This window comes from Carassius gibelio, chromosome B12, assembly GCF_023724105.1.
Source record: "Carassius gibelio isolate Cgi1373 ecotype wild population from Czech Republic chromosome B12, carGib1.2-hapl.c, whole genome shotgun sequence".
Lineage (NCBI taxonomy): Eukaryota > Metazoa > Chordata > Actinopteri > Cypriniformes > Cyprinidae > Carassius > Carassius gibelio.
In genome coordinates this window covers 25,286,558-25,304,601 of record NC_068407.1, presented here as the reverse complement: position 1 = coordinate 25,304,601, position 18,044 = coordinate 25,286,558, and the positions used below count along the sequence as shown (strand labels likewise).

The window sequence follows — 18,044 nt, the reverse complement described above, 5'->3', positions numbered from 1 at the left end:
TATTGAAATGGAATGCGCATATGGCTGTACAGCAACAGGTGTCCAAACAGGTGTCCAGTAGGGTGGGAAGGACTCTGGGAGTGGTGACATTTTTATGACCCTCATTAATCAAAGTTTTTGCGACAAAGCATACTATACTCTTTTTTAGCATCTTACTATCATTTTGATTCATCATTTATGTCATTTAGATAGTAATAGACTATCACATATGATGCTCAAGAGACAGACAATATTAGCTGCAATGTATGTGGGGGGAATGTTTATAATTTTAATCAATGAAATAAAACATAAGCAAACACTATTTATTTATAGTTGTATGTAATTTGACAAGCTTTCTTTCATTACAATGCTGACAAATATTTTGTTTTCAAAAACCTTTTTTTTTTCATGCACAGATAAACCAGAAGAATTAAGAACATACATACATCTATCTTTCCAGTCCATGTTTTACTCTTCAACTAAAATTGTTCATGTTTTCTTAGCTTTTGCAAAGAACACACCAGTAACATCATCCACTCCCACCTTCATGTCCGGGGGAAGGTGGTAAATACACAACTGCAACAGCTTATATCCACTGGCCTTCAGGCTAGCACAGACCTGAGACTCATCCAGAGGGACCACAGGGATGTACAGCCCTGGTGCCCCCATGTAGAAGCTCTCTCCCAGGGCACCAATAAGCAGGAGGTAACCGCCTTTTTTAAGCAGGCTGGAGATGTTGTCTAATGCATGGTTGAAGGAAAGCAAGTCATGGCTCACACTCTCCAGACAAAAAGATGACACCAGACAATCTGCTCCAGAAGGTGGCAAGAACTCTGGTGATAATGGAAAGGACTGGTGTACATCAACTGGCAGCACATCAGACACAACTGAACGAAGACGTGTTGCTTTTTCTGCCCAAGTCGTTGAACTAGAGAAAATTAAAATGTTCAGTACATTGGATTAGATTATTAGATATTAAGTGTGCATTTTAGAAAAATGTGTGTGTACAAAACTTTTTAGAAAGTCATTTTTATATAAACTGATTATCACAGAATCACTGGCTCTTAATGTCACTTTTACTAGAATCACTTCTACTAATTACACAACACCTACTTCATTAGACGCCATACAGATAAATAATGGATGATTATCATCATCGATATAAAGTATAACAATCTACACCTAGTTACAGGTTAGCACCTGATGGCATTTCTTCTGGGCTTTTCAGTTACAACAAATGTGTTTTAGAAACACATGGTTATAACAGCCAGAGAAAAGACTAAGACAGAAGTCAAGGCTCAAGAGCCCAACTAAAGCAAACACTGATCTCTAACATGGTTACTTCAAATGAAACAATAAATCAAGATCTAAACCTTAGCTCATTCTCAATAAGATCTTCTGTAGACGTCTGACAGAAATAAAGTCAGTCTGGTTATTAATAAGTGGAGCTGGTGATGCTGTTTGTGGGGTTGTTTAATCAGATCTTGAGAGATTTCATTTATTTTATTTCAGTTGATTTCATCTAAGGCTGTGTCTGAAGTCAGTTGTAGTAGTTCTTCTGTTTCTCTTTTCTTCAGTGATTCTGTTTGTTAACAGCAGCTGTTCATCACTAATGCTCAATCAGCACTTAGTTAATCAATGAATTACTTAAATGCAAAGTTTTAAAACTTACATGGTTTAAATCAAGGCAATCTATTTACTCAATCAGTTTGAGTAAAGTTTACTTATCAGGTTTTACAGTGTATTTCAAATAGAGCTATTAAAAAAAATCAATCAAATTAACTTTGGCTACATCTGGAAAAAGAAGACCCATTATATGAAGAAAGTAGAGATGATAAAACAATATAAAGAGGGACGTTTACAAGCTATTGATTTTGACTCTATAAATGGGACCCTTAAAATGAATTGGTTAAAATCCCTTTTAAATAATAACAGTTTTTGGTTTCATATTCCCAGAGAGTTATTTAAGAAATTAGGAGGAATAGAGTTTCTTTTAAGATGTGACTTCACTGCTCAACGTCTCCCAGTTAAATTATCCCAGTTTCACCAACAGGTCTTGTTATATTGGAAGATTTTATGTAACCATAATTTCACACCACACAATACACCATTATGGAATAATAGATACATTACAGTTAGAAACAAATCATTGTATGACAAGGATTGGATGGAAAAAGGTATTTGGTCAGTGTCCCATTTAATTGAGAATAGTGCTATTATATCATATGAGAATTTCTGTTTTAAATATTTAAATTGCAGTCGAGCTAAATTTGAATCCATTGTAAAAGCTATTCCTAACTCTATTATTTGTTTGATCAAAGAAACTCTTCTTTATTCGAACCCTATGACCCTGTGTTTACCTCCACTGTTAATTGAAGGCTGTGAATTTAAAGGAGGTAAACTATTGTATTCTGTATATTGTAATGTGAAGATGTATTGTTTGGCCAAGTTGTTTGTACATTAATGTTTGTTCAATAAAAAAAAAAAAAATACTACAAGGGAAACTTACATACGAAACCTGGCTAGATGGATATAATTAATGTTTTTTTTTTTTTTTTTTTTTTTTCAAATTTAACAGCGAATAGTGATATATCAAATACACGAGGAAACATCCTACCTAGATTTTGCGTACCTCTGTGTGAAAATTAATCAATATACAATGCGGAGATTGCTTTATTCTTCTGTTGATTATGTGGATCAGCGTCAGCATCAGGTTAATCAGTCCACAGGGATTTCTTCTTTCAAACACAAACCACTCAAATATGCAATACTTTACATTTTCGGATAGCTGATTTTGTTCTGACTGTTAAATATAAGATCATAAGGTTTCTGACTGTCAAACGAGACCGATATTGTTGATAAAGTATGTATGTTTTATTAACTTTTAAAATTATTTTACAATTTAACGTAATGCTATTAGGTTTGCATTAATTAAAATATTGCTGTTTGCATCCATGTGTGTTTTATCGGTTTATCTGTTTTGTAAAATATCTGCAGCATAAATAATTTTGTCTATAAGCAATGCATGTATTTTGTTACGAATTCTTCAGATAAAACAAATATCAAAATTAGTCATGTGTTGTATTATTTTACAGCCCGTTTTTTTTTTTTTTTTTCATTTCAAAATGTTTGATGCAAAGTTGGCTGTCAACTTGAAAATGATGAAACAAACTAATGTATGTGCACAATTGAGAAATGTGAAGATAAATCACAGCCCATGTCTCACAAGGTGAACATTTCACTAAACAAAAAAAAATAATAATAATCAATGTAATACAAACATTTTCGAGAAATAAGTAATTTTTACATTTACATAATTGGTAAGGTAAAAATAAATTATGTATCTGTGTGTACACACCATGAGTTCAATTTTCATTTTGTGAACAGTAGGGAACATTAGTGTATTTAATTCATTCACCGGACCCGCACTGGCTCAGTTAACATTTATAGAATAGTAATAATAGCAGTGTATATCTTATTTGCATTTGAAGTGATATTATAAATCCTTTAAACATATATAGAAGGTAATATTTGGATTTCTTTGGTTCTCTGCACTGGCGTTTAGCACAAACGGAAATATCTACGCACACACTCGCAAGACCGGAAATCCAAGATGGCGGAGATATGCAACTAGCCCATTAGTGAAATGAAATTAAAGTTAAGCTGAGATATTTAAAGTTCTTCTACATGACATTGTTGTCATGACATCCAGAGAGTGTTTGCTGTAATCAGTTGACACTTCACCACTGTGTAATATGATTTAAAGTTTTTACTATTATTATTATTATTATTATTATTATCACTTAGATCAGCATGCCCAACCCTGTTCCTGGAGATCTAACTTCCTGCAGAGTTCACTTTCAACCCTGAGATAACAGGTCATGCAATGATGTCACAAGCCAAAATCTCCGATTTCATTGTCTAGACGATAACAACGCAACCAGAGTAAAAAAAAAATAATAATAATAATAATAAAATCTTCACCCTGGAAATTAGTTTTCAAACATGTTCGGTTTTAGTGACCTGGTGCTGTATTAGCGTATGGACGATCATCCAAAGCTGCAGTCTAGAAAATACCTGCTTTCGTGGGGAACCGGGTTACAAGGGTTTGAAGAATGGATATCAGGATCCTAAAATCAACAAGAAGAGGCTACCATCTTGAGTTCAGCTCTAACTAATATATTGATATTAAATGGTCAACATTGTTTGTTTGTGCTTCACCTTTCTGTTTTTTTTTTTTTTTTTTTTTTTTTATGGGATTAAAATAGAAAAAAAGTTATAGATGGGAATCTCACCTGCGACCCTCCAGTTGACACACATACTTGAAGTAAGCTGTCCAGTCTATACTGCTCTTTCCCTCCTGTAGCCAGTTTTGCAGCTCTCTTCGATTCACTTCCAAAAAATCCGACAGGATGACACGATCAAATCTCTCACAACCACTCATGACCTGGTAGAGAGTGGGGCCAGATCCAACATCAACTAAAATCTCCCCTCTTATATCATCTGTAAAAGAGAGTGAATATTCTAGAGTGACTGCAGTATTGAAAATTTTCATGTTTATTCTTGCACTTATATACAATAATAATAGTAATTATTTTAAAAAATCCCTAAAACTGTCAGAAAAGGATAAGGCCTAAGATATTTCTTAAGCTGTTATGAAAGAAAAAACAGCACAATTATCAACAACAAAAACTATAACAATTTGAAATACTGATTTTTTTTTCTGGTGATTAAAAAGATGTTAACTCTCTCCCTATCTCTCTCTTTCTCTCTCTCTGTCTGTATCTCTGTCACTCAGCTCATCACCAGCCCCTCCCCCACAGACACACATTCCTCACACAGAGAGAGTGGCCTCAGAGTGAGCTGACAGTTTTTTAAATTTTCTGTTATCCCTACAGTGTTTTAAAGTCATGAAATTATGCATATTTCATCAGAATGACGAGCTGTAAGTATGAAAAAAGTTTTTGGAAAGCTGCAATTTAAAAATACAAGACAATTAATAATTCCCTTTTTAATTTAAAAAAAATCACCACAGCAAAACCGTTCAAGCTATCCAAAATCTGCGATTTAAGTTCTTCAATGTTTTGGCATCATGTAGACAAAGTTTGGTGTGTATAGTGTACTTTTCTCTTCTGCGGACTATGCATTCATTCACAGGTATATTTTTCCAAAAATCCACATTCAATTCAAAATAGCTGACTTCCTGTTGGTCGTAGCTGATGACAGTAAATTAGGAAGTTGTCCATCTTGATAAGAACAATATATGTACTGTAGCTGCACTGGGTAGTAGATTAAAATTAACTCAAATGATATATAGGGAATTTTAATAATTAATCAGGAATATGATTAATATATATCACATATGACTGTTAAATAAAAAAATTTTGAAGATGAAAAATAGGTCAATTGTATATATCAATAACTCATTACAAGGCACTGTAATTTAATCTTTAATATGTCAATATTCCATTATTCACATCAATTATCTTGATACCTTTTTCTGGGAATCAATGCAAATCTAACAGTGGTTTGTCCAACAAACGGCCGTAAGATTAACTTATCACTTCTTATAATTTCAGGAAACATTGCTTCTGGCCATGAAACTATTATCCTGCAGGAAGATTTTCAGATTTTCTGCTGCTTTATATAAAGATAGTAAATGTGGAGTCGCTGATACAGTGGTGATCTCTGTGTTAAGTACTTCAGCACATACATATGTCAATAAAAAAAAATTAAAAAAAACCTTTGCTGAAATTTAGACAGACACATCAAGAATCGGCATATGAATCATAACAATGGTGACAATCCACAAAATAAATAAACAGATAAGTTCTGAGAATTCAAGAAAATAAGTGAACAATTCAGGGGCATAATTTATTAATGCCGCAATGCATGCTGGGAGTCATGGATGAGTTTTATCCTGTGCTGGTACCCAGCATGCAACACTTGAGTGTTGTGGACACCGTTGCCCAAAATATTTAAAACTCAAACTGTTGTCAAAAACATATGTTCTGGTCATCACATTACTGTTCAATCTTATAAAATTCACGAAACAAGAAAAAAAAAGTGTCATTCTCTCACATATTTCAACACCAAATTATTATTTGACTACTATAGCAACACTTTAAGTCAGTCTAGTAGATCATGCCTGACAGAAACAATCATAATCACTTGACCATCAAAATTAACATTGCTGTAACAGATGTATCATAAAGATACAAATATAGCTATGAAACAAAATTTAAAGTACAAAAGTCAAGGGTCAGGATCCCAACTAAAGCAAACACTGATCTCCACAATGGTGATGTCAAAGGAAACAGTCACATTATCATCTACATTTCTGTAATTCTGAATAAGATATTTTGCTCTCTGATCTGACAGAAATAAAGTCAGCCTGGTTAGTAATGAGTGAAGCTGGTAAAGCTGTTTGTTGATTGTTTAAATCTTCTGTTGATTTCATCTAAGGCTGTGGCTGAAGTCAGATGTAGTTCTTGTGTTTGTCTTGTTTATTTTTTCTTCAGTGATTCTACTCGTTAACAGCAGCTGTTAATCAGTGTCTGAATTCACTCATTAGAGTTCATTCTCTATGTCAGGTGGACTATATTAGTAAACTCATTTAGGCAATAGTGAATGATTTGAAACACAGACGCTGATGTTGACTTTGAACGTTGTTAATTTACGATATATAGCAGCAGGCTACCTTCTTGAAAATGATGAATATTACCCAGAATGCACTGTTTTAATGAAAAACAGTATGTTACTGTCGAAATTTGGCCGTGTTTTTACAGCGATTTTTAACAGTGTACACTGTAAAAAATTGTGCCGTTAAATAACAGTAGTTTACTGGCAGCAGGGGTGCCAGTAAAGTACTGTTAATTTACAGCTTTCAACCATTAATTTACCACTCTTATTTTTTACAGTTTTTTACCGTAAATTCTACCATGGAACTGAACTCCACTCCCACACTGTTAAAAATTGCGGTAAAAACACGGCCAAATTTCGACATTTTCGACATTATTTAACATTGTAAAGGCCTTAAGATTAGGCATCCAAAATTTGGTGTTGATCTGATTAAATCTCTAGGAGGAGTTTGTTAAAGTACAATGCCTGAACAATGTACAAAAATTGTTTGTGAAAATGGCAAAAACGACACTAATTTTGTCAGGAAAATTCAAATTAACTGTCTTCTTGTTGGTTTTCGGATTTTGTATCAAGATACTTTTTTGTAGGTATTGGTGTGTTACATGTGTATACCAATTTTTGCACATGTATGTGAAACACAACTCCGTTGAAAGTGTATAGGTGGCACTATCAAGCCATTTTGCCACACCCACTTCTGAAACCCATATCACATATACATTTTCGCCAGTTCTCATCTGTGTACCGATTTTTGTACATGTATATAAAATGTAGCTCGAGGCGCACTCCGTTCTGATGTATGTGCAAAGTTTTGTGACTTTTCGAAAAAGTTTCAGAAAAAAAAAAAAAATAATAATAATAATAAACGGAGCCAATTCAAGAGGGTCCTTGCACCACCGGTGCTCGGGCCCTAATAATAATAATAATAATAATAATAATAATAATAATAATAATAATTAAGCTGCAAGCAGTGATGAAAGGGCCCTCGCACCCAGGCTCACCACCACCCGGTTGCCATAGGAGATTTGTAAATGTTGGACCATATGCTTTTAAAATGGTAAATATTTGTGCCACATTTCCTGCTGCCGACATGTGGCACTGTGATTATAACTGAATTTGTAAATGTCTTCAGGCTAGGACCTTTACCAAACATGCAAAGTTTCAGGCACATCAGACATTGAATTCTTAAGTTAGAGTAAAATAAGTAATTTCCTGTTGCCAGCAGGTTGCGTTAAGACTATAAATAAATATTGGCCTAAAGATGAGTTCAGGCCAGGACCCATATCAAACACATGAACTTTGGGCAGACCGGATATTGAATGTTTAAGTTAGTTTAAAACAAGTAATTTCCTTTTGCCAGCAGGTGGTGGCATGATTATAACTGAAATATTGGTCTTAAGATCGTAAGATCTTAAGAATCATATCAAACATGTGAAGTTTAGGGCAGATCAGACATTTCATGTTTAAGTTAGTTAAAAATAAGTCACTTCCTGTTGCCAGTAGGTGGCGCTATAATTATAACCAAATATGAGCATGTAGATATCTTCAGGCCAGGACTTTAATCGAACTTGTGAAGTTTGAGGTATATTGGACTTTGTATGCACAATGTTTTAACAATGAGCTAAGTGCTGCTAGCATGTTTTAGCATGCTATGAATTTTGCAAGCCTATTTAACACTTGTTGATGCTTTTTATTAGTTTGCAAACAGTCCATAACAGTGTTGCACATGACACTTCCTGTTGTCAAAAGGTGGCGCAATGACTATAACTAAATACGGGCATGTTGATGTGTTCAGGACAGGACTCTTGTCAAATGTGCAAAGTTTGGGGCAGATCCGACATTGCTAGCCTGAGTAGTAAAAACTTCCTTTTTCACTGCATTAGACACATGCATTAGCATTTAGCTAAGTGCTACTAGCATGTTTTAGTATGTTTCTGAAATGTTGCCAGGGTATTAATAACTTCATGACACTTTTTACTATGTTGCTAGGAGTACATAACAGTTTGAAACATGACATTTCCTGTTGCTAGTAGTTGGCGCTATGACTATAACCAAATACGGGCATTTTGATGTGTTCAGACCAGGACTCTTATAAAATGTGTGAATTTTGGGAAGATTGGGCATTGTATACATGAGTTACAACAACTTCCTCTTTGATAGTATTAATAGCATGCTTTAGCACTTAGTAAGAGTTGCTAGAATGTTTGAGAATATTTCTAGCATGTTTAGCACACAATGGCATATTTTACTGTGTTGCTAAAAGGTCATACCAGTTTAAAACATGTCACTTCCTGTTGCCAGCAGGTGGCGCTATGATTCAAAGATGAGCATGTACATGTCTTCAGACCAGGGCTCTAATCAAACTTTTGAAGTTTGGGGTGGATCTTGCCATTGCTTGCCTGAGTTACAGCAACCTCATGTTTCTGCATTTGTAACATGCTTTAACACGTCAGTGTTGCTAGCATGTTTTAGTGTGCTTCTAGAATTTTGCCAGCCTATGTAACACTTGCTTTTTATTATTTACAAGGAGTCCATAACAGTGTTAGGGTGTACTCACACTAGCCAGTTTGAACCGTGCCCGAGTGCGTTTGACCACCAAAGCGCGGTTCGTTTGACTAGTGTGAGTGCTCCAAGCCGTGCCCGGGCGCGGCTCGATTGGCCGGCCCTGGCCCGCTTGGAAGAGGTGGGCCAGGGCACGGTTCAGTTGGACTCGGGCGCGGTTCGCATGCAGTGTGAGCGCTCATCGTGCCGGAGCACGGAAAAGGACGCGTTGCGTCACGGTTTTGCGACGCTCCAAAACCAACATGGCAGGGAAAGGGTCGCTTTGGTCTACGGCAGAGGTGCAAAACGCATAAAAAAATAAAAACTGCAAAGTCCTTGCTGCACTTCAGCTGGTACCTTGCAAACACCCTCATACGAGCAGCACGATTACGTGAAAATTTTCGCGCCACTAAGGCGACACATCTGTTTAACAACAGGCTGTGGACCAAACAACACAAAATTATCCACAAAGAAAACAGAGCGATGCACTCCATTGTGTTCAGAGAGCGCCGCTCTTCCTGTTCATCCCGAAACCGTCGCACCATAATGATGTAAGCGTGCTCCGGCACGAATGCTGAAACCCTATATGTGAGTGCAGGCCAGAGGGGGAGTGGGGAGGGGGGACATTCGTACTCGGGCCCGGTTCATGGCAACCGTGCCTAGTGTGAGTACACCCTAAAACATGCCTCTACCTGTTGCCAGCAGGTGGCGCTATGACTGTAATTACAGGACTCTTATCAAACTTGTTCGATTTGTGGCAGATTGGACAGTGTATGCCTAAATTACAGAACATTCCTGTGGTACTGCATTACTAGGATCCTTTGTGTTGCTAGCATGCTTTAGTAAGTTTCTAGCATGTTGCCAGTGTATTTAACACTTGCTTACACTTTTTAATATGTCGCTAGGAGTCCATAACAGTGTTATACATTACACTACCTTTTGTCTACAGGTGGCACTATGACTATAACTGAATACGGGCATGTTGATGTGTTCAGGACAGGACTCTTGTCAAACGTTTGAATTTGGGGGGAGATCGGACATTGCTTGCTGAGTTACAGCAACTTCCTTTTTCACTGCATTAGTAGCATGCTTTAGCATTTAGCAAGGTGTTGCTAGCATGTATTAGTATGTTTCTAGCATGTTGCCAGCCTATTTAACACTTGTTGACACTTTTTAATATGTTCCTAGGAGTCCATGACTGTGTTAACCCTGTCACTTCCTGTCACCAGCAGGCGGTGCTATGACTATAACTAAATTTGGTCATGAGTGTTTGTTCAGGACAGAACAACTGTCACAAGTGTGAAGTTTGGGACAACTTGGACCTAGCTTGCCTGAGTTACAGTTAAGTCCTGTTTCATGGTGAATTTTGTCAGGCTGCCAGGGAGACAACCCTCGAAAACTCAAAATCTTCACAATTTAACATCACAAAGTTCTTATGATGATGCTCACCAAATTTGAAGATATTCTGATTAACGATATTACTTAAATCTGTAGTAAGGACTGTGAAGAGATGGACCAGCGAAACAGAGCAGGATTTACAATCTTGTTTTGACATCACTGATTGGAGTGTTTTTGAAGCTGCTACCACCGATCTGGACGAACTCACAGAGACCGTAACATCCTATATTAGTTTCTGTGAGGATATATGCATTCCTACCAGGACTTATTTAACATTCAACAATGATAAGCCATGCTTTACAGTAAAACTCAGACATCTTCGTCAGGCCAAAGAGGATGCCTACAGAAATGGGGACAGGGTCTTGTACAATCAGGCCAGGAACACACTGAACAAAGAGATCCGAGCGGCTAAAAAGACCAACCAGGTTTCCCACACTTTCATGAACACCAGATTCAAGGACTTTCAAGGACTTTTTAAAGCACCATTTTATTAAATCAAGCACCTTTGAAATTCACACTCCCAGCACATAACATCTTGAATGTCTTTACTGTACTTACCATTTCACTTACACTTAATATTTATATCTCAGCTTTTGTTTTTTTTTTAATAAAAAGCTGTTAAATGTTTTAATAACATAGTAAAACCTGTTAATATTAAACATTTGCACATTCACTCAATAAAGACGTGAAGGGACATATCCATCTTTTCAGAAGTGAGGGGGACCGAAATTACACACACACACACACACACACACACACACACACACACACACACATATATATATATATATATATATATATATATAACATTACAATATAATAAAAACATTACGATATAATATTTCTGTAATCAATATAGCCTACCAGTCTACAGTTTTTTACATAAGATTTTTAATGTTTTGAAAGAAGTCTCTTCTGCCCACCAAGCCTGCATTTATTTGATCCAAAGTACAGCAAAAGCAATTGTGAAATATTTTTACTATTTAAAATAACTGTTTTCTATTTGAACTTATTGTAAATTGTAATTTATTTCTGTGATCAAAGCTGTATTTTCAGCATCATTACTCCAGTCTTCAGTGTCACATCCTTCAGAAATCATTCTGATATGATGATTTGCTGATGATCAATATTTAAAACAGATACTACATGTTTCAGTATTCTTTGATGAATAGAAGGATCCAAAATTCAGCATTTATGTGAAACAAAAAGCTTTCGCAACATTATACCCTATACCATTCAAAAGCTTAGAGTCTATTTTTTGGATAATAAATTATAGAAATGAATACTTTTATTTAGAAAGGATGATAAAGACATCATTTTACAAAAGATTTATATTACAGATAAATGCTGTTCTTCTGAATTTTCTATTCATCAAAGAAACCTGAAAAAATTCTACTCCACTGTTTTCAACATAATCATAATAAGTGTTTTTAGCAGCAAATCAGAATATCAGAATTATTTTTGAAGGATTGTGCGACTGGAATAACCCTTTAAGCTAAAATACATTTTTTATAATGTTTAAAGTTAATACTTGTTCAAAACAATCACTTAATATTTTATATATATAATTTTTTTTATAATATTTTTATAATATACAGATTCACTTAATAAAACAATTACTAAATATTTTTTTGTTTAGTCTATGCATATAGGCGTTTTGTGGCATACCGCCGAAAATAACTTAAATTGCACTTTCAGTTTTGATCATACAGGTAAGAGCAATACATAAATTGAATCTGTAAAGAATCTACTTTAATTTGTATGCACACATAATGAGAAAACTTTGTGCATTTATAAAATAAAGAAAACAGAGTGCGCTGTCTGCAGCATCTTCATTTAGAAATGAGTCATGAAAATGAACTGAAACTCAACAAATACTCCACAAAGAGATATGAGAGATATTTCTATAGAAATCTTGACTTGTCTACTTTTAAACTAAGCAAGTCTTATCAACAACAAATATTAAGTAATAAAGTAATCCATATGAAACCAACGCAATGTCCAGTCTTTTACGTCTCCCTTCATTAACTCTTACGCGACCACACGCTATAGATACATAATCATCCATGTGAAGCGTGCTGCGTGTAAACATTATTAACCCTTATGCGTTGTTGGGGACGTTTTCGTCCACTAGGGGGTAAAGTTGAGTTTTATTTTGGCAACAACTTTCTCTGCATTTCAGCTAATGGAATGATTTTTGGTGACAAATCTTATTTTGAAATTTTTCAAAAACTCAACGGTAAACTGTGGGCAAATTCACTACCCTTTCATTATGTTTGTGGATGAAAACATCCACTAAGTTAAACTGCTGTAAAAATGTATCAGATAAATATATATATTTTTTTTTTCAATTTTCTTTTGCATAAATATATTAATCAACCTCAGTCCTGATCAAAACTACAAAATGTAAAAAAAAAAAAAAAAAGATTTGAACTCTTTAATTACCAAGGTCATTTTCAATATAAAAATTGATTGTAGACTGGATATTATTTTACCTTTTATCACAGTGTTGCGCATATCAAAGATTAGTAACAAGATTGGCTTTGATGCATTGTTAGTTTTTGTGTAGCATTAGATTTTAATTTTTTCTCCCTCATTTGTTGTTGGTTGCTGTTTTTGCCCCATTGACTTCCATTATAATGTCATTTTTTGATTGCAGAGCCATGACACCATATAATCATGCATTCTTGATCTTCTCACCATCAAATGACCAGCAGGATGGCATGCAAGTGTCTAAATCCACGTACTTTAGTCAGTCTATACTTATCACCACCATCAAAAGGCAGCAGGTGCATAAATACACTTTTGTTTACTCCATGTAGTTCTGAAAGCTGAGGTGTACATTTTGATTTTCTCAAATACATCAAGGTAAGTGCGCAAAGGTCTCTCTCACACTCTCTCTCTCTCTCTCTCTCTCTCTCTCTCTTTCTCTCACACACACACATACACACACAATATAATATGGTGTTATACTCCATATAACTCCATATACAAGCCAGAAACTAAGCCTTTTTTGCACAGGCCTATCTAAAGGGTTAATGGTCCCACCTAGTGATCAACTGTAAAAATAACAAATGTTACCTCTTACCAACAGGGAAAACCACCAACAATCAAGAATCTCACACACAAACACTATAATTTGCTGTTATACTCCATATAACTCCATATACAAGCCAGAAACTAAGACTTATTTTGCACAGACCTATCTAAAGGGTTAATTGTCACACCTAGTGATCAACTGTAAAAATAAAAAAAAATACCTCTTCCCAAAAGGGAAAACCGCAAACAATCAAGAATGCATGATTATATGGTGTCATCATCATTTTGCAATCAAAAAATGTCATTATAATGGAAGTCAATGGGGCAAAAACAGCCACCAACAACAAATGAGGGAGAAAAAATTAAAATCTAACGCTGCACAAAAACTATCAATGCATCAAAGCCAATGTTTCTACTAATCTTTGACATGCGCAACACTGTTATAAAAAGTAAAAAAAAAAAATCTGGCCACGATTAATTTTATATTGAAAATAAGTAATTTTGTTTGTTTTTTTTTCCCCCAAAATCAGTGCCATCATTTATGAACTTGGCAATTAAAAAGTTAAAATCTTGGATTTAAAAAAAAACATTAGGTAGTTTTGATCAAGACTGAGGTTGATTAATAGATTTATGCAAAAAAATATATATATTTATCTGATAAATTTTTACAGTTCAATTGAGTGGATGTTTTCATCCCAAACATAATGAAAGGGTAGTGAATTTGAACAATGCACATGGATTAATATCATGTTTTTAAATATGATGGTTTCATTCTAAACATGGTGATTATCTCCAAGGACACCCAACATAATATGGTATTTAGCAACTGAATCTAACCATATCATGTCAACAAATGGAAAAGTCAGCGGTCTATTAATTATAATGTTAATCACGGCACCTTTAGTCACTACAGCAGGGTCGCTTTTCACCCTAAATACCATACATTTACATATTCTTTTGTTATTTAAAAAACGTTGCTTTAATTATCATAAACAAAACAGAAAATCATAAAGAAGACCTTTGTCTCAAAATATATGCATTGATTTTTTTAGCTATTCTGATTTGCTACTTAAATTGACAACATTTAAAAAAAAAAAAAAAAAAATATTAGATCAAGCAATCACAGAATCAACTTTGCGGTGCTGCGCACGATCACGTCAGAGATCAAACAGATAATCTCCCGTGTTTAGTTCTGTTTTTGACAGAAGCACATATTGGACAATTTAAAAAATAGCAGCACAAACAAAATTGATTTCAAATTTAATTCAAGCACTTTCAAGGACCTATGTTAGTTTTCAAGTACTTTCCAGGCCTTGAATCCATATGTCTGAAATTCAAGCACTTTCAAGTACTTTCAAGAAGCGTGGGAACCCTGACCTACGCTAAAAAGTTGAAAGACCAGTTTACTTCCAACGACTCAACTTCAGTGTGGAGAGGTCTAAGAGCCATCACCAACTACAAAACACCATCCCCTTGCACTGAGGCTAATCAACGACTTGCTAACGACCTGAATGAGTTTTATTGCAGATTTGAAACCCCCAACACCCATTCTGACCATCTCCCTACACAACCATTAACACATCCTGCAATCTCACCCTCCACACCTCCTGCTCTTCAAATCTGTGAAGATGATGTGCGCCAGGTCTTCAAGAAGAACAAAAGAAGAAAAGCACCAGGCCCAGATGGTGTTACACCAGCCGGTCTGAAAATCTGTGCTGACCAGCTGGCCCCCATCTTTTCACAGATCTTCAACAGATCCCCGGAGTTGTGTGAAGTGCCTTCCTGCTTCAAACGCTCCACTATCATCCCCATCCCAAAGAAACCCAAGATAGCAGAACTTAACGACTACAGACCTGTGGCTCTAACGTCTGTCGTCATGAAGTCGTTTGAAAAACTGGTTCTGGCTTATCTCAAGGACATCACTGGACCCTTACTGGACCCCCTGCAGTTTGCTTACTGAGCAAACAGGTCCGTGGATGATGCAATCAACATGGGATTGCACATCCTGCAACATCTGGACAAAACAGGGACTTATGTGAGGATCCTATTTGTGGACTTTAGTTCGGCTTTCAACACCATCATCCCAACAGCCCTTCAGACCAAACTGAGCAAGCTCTCTGTTCCTAGCTCTATCTGTCAGTGGATCACCAGCTTTCTGACAGATAGGCAACAGTTAGTGAGACTGGGGAAATTCACATCAAACAGCTGCACCACCAACACTGGCGCCCCCTCAGGGATGTGTTCTCTCCCCTCTGCTCTTCTCCCTGTACACCAACGACTGCACCTCTAAAGACCCCTCTGTCAAGCTCCTAAAGTTTGCAGACGACACTACAGTCATCGGCCTCATCCAGGACGGTGATGAGTCTGCTTACAGACAAGAGGTTGAGCAGCTGGCTGTCTGGTGCAGTCTTAACAACCTGGAGCTGAACACGCTCAAAACAGTGGAGATAATTGTGGACTTTAGGAGAAACCCCGCTGCACTTTCCCCACTCACAATCATGAACAGCACTGTGACTGCAGTGGAGTCATTCAGATTCCTGGGAACCACCATCTCTCAGGACCTGAAGTGGGACAATCACATTGACTCCATTTTGAAACAGGCCCAGCAAAGGTTGTATTTCCTTCGCCAGCTGAGGAAGTTTAACTTTCCACAGGAGCTGCTGAAACAGTTCTACTCAGCCATCATTGAGTCTGTCCTGTGTACTTCAATAACTGTCTGGTTTGGTTCAGCAACAAAATCAGACATCAGAAGACTACAGAGAATTGTTCGGACTGCTGAAAGGATTATTGGTGCTCCCCTGCCCACCCTTCAAGAACTGTATACATCCAGAGTGAGAAAAGGGCTCAGAAAATCACTCTGGATCCCTCACATCCAAGTCACCCCATCTTTGAACTTTTGCCATCTGGCCGGCGCCTCAGAGCCGCAAATACCAGAACAGCAAGGCACAAGAACAGTTTCTTCCCCGAGGCAAGCTACCTCATGAACAGTTAAATGTTCCCTACTTATGCTTATAAACATGCAATATCCTTATATTTATTTGTTAACCCTCCATCCTAGAACATTCCTGCATCTCACTAAATCCTATTCCATTATCATTTATAGCACAATTGTTTATACACTTATTTATTTACCAATTTGTAAATCTCTTTTTTTTCTGTGTGTTGTTATCTCTGTGTACTGGAAGCTTATGTCAATAAAACAAATTCCTTGTATGCGTAAGCATGCTTGGCAATAAAGCTCTTTCTGATTCTGATTCTGATTCTGATTAAAACTGTAGGAGGAGTTTGTCAAAGTGCGAGGCATGGAAATGGCAAAAACTGCACAAAAATCAAAATAACTTACTTCCTATTGGGCTTTTGACTTTGTCTCAAGATACTTTTTTGTAGGTAATGGTGTGTTACACGTCCTGTCCTGATTATTCTAATAAGAATAATCCTTAGGAAACAAGAGGGCTCTGCGCCTATTGGCTTGGGCCCTAATAATAAGAATAATCCTTAGGGAAACAATAGGGCCCTAATAATAATAATAAAGGGAGCAAGCAGCGATGTCGGGCCCAAGCTGTCAGTGCAAACACCACTCCGGTGGTATGATGAGAACATTGTACAATGGTGACATGCATTTACAGTAACCCTCTGGCAGGCTGGTTTGAAGGGATTCGGCAATTAAAGGGTTAATCCAAGCCATCAAGTCTATAGTTTCATCAAGTTTCAGTTATTTATGAGTTGTCAATGGTTCATAAGAACAAGAAAGTGTAAGTAAATGATTACTAAACTATTTAAATGTACATATATTAATCTTAATATTAACTGATAGCCATCTAGTGTACCGCTCATGGGCGCTCAGAATTCCAGATCGGATTTGTGAAAAACAAAACAAGTGGACAAGTGTTAATGTCGAGCCCTGGCTTAGCATGCTTATTGGCTACCTGCTGTATTTCGGCACAGTGCCACCTAGTGGTCAAGAGATGTTTTTTTTTTTTTTTTTTTTTTTTTTGCTTATAAGTTTTCAATGAGTTGACCTAAAATCATTAAACTGGTCCTATTTAATTTGGTGTACCATGCCAAGATAAACCATACTCAATTTTCCCATGTCAGCCATTTTGGGCACCAACTATTTTGAAATTTGTCGTAAAATGCTATAATTTATTAATTTACGTATCATCACAAAACTCGATATATGCATCTTTGACACCATGCCCTAAATGCTTGAGGGTGGCACCACCTTGTTATAATCCAATTTCTAAAAATGCTAATCACTTTTGTTTACATTAGCCTATTGTAAAGAAACTGATGTTGGTAGAATCCTTGAATCACACCGAAAACACTGATACCAATTTATGCCATGATTGGCTGAATTTTCTGTCCAACATATTGATTAATGTTGAAAGCCTACTTTTTTGAACTCCTCCTAGACAGTTGGTTCAATTTTTACCATATTTGACTTGGAT

General features: G+C 36.2%; 1 protein-coding gene across 1 annotated transcript in view; it reads right to left on the bottom strand.

Moving 5' to 3' along the window:
- Window positions 1–248: 248 nt before the first annotated feature.
- Window positions 249–18,044, bottom strand: part of LOC127968979 (phenylethanolamine N-methyltransferase) — a 59,090-nt gene continuing 41,294 nt past the window's right edge. The window contains exons 2-3 of the mRNA XM_052570491.1: window positions 4,275–4,482; window positions 249–907 (exon numbers count right to left, since the gene is read on the bottom strand). Of these exons, the coding sequence (XP_052426451.1) occupies window positions 469–907; window positions 4,275–4,482 (647 nt within the window). The 3' untranslated portion in view covers window positions 249–468. The remainder of the gene's footprint in view (window positions 908–4,274; window positions 4,483–18,044) is intronic.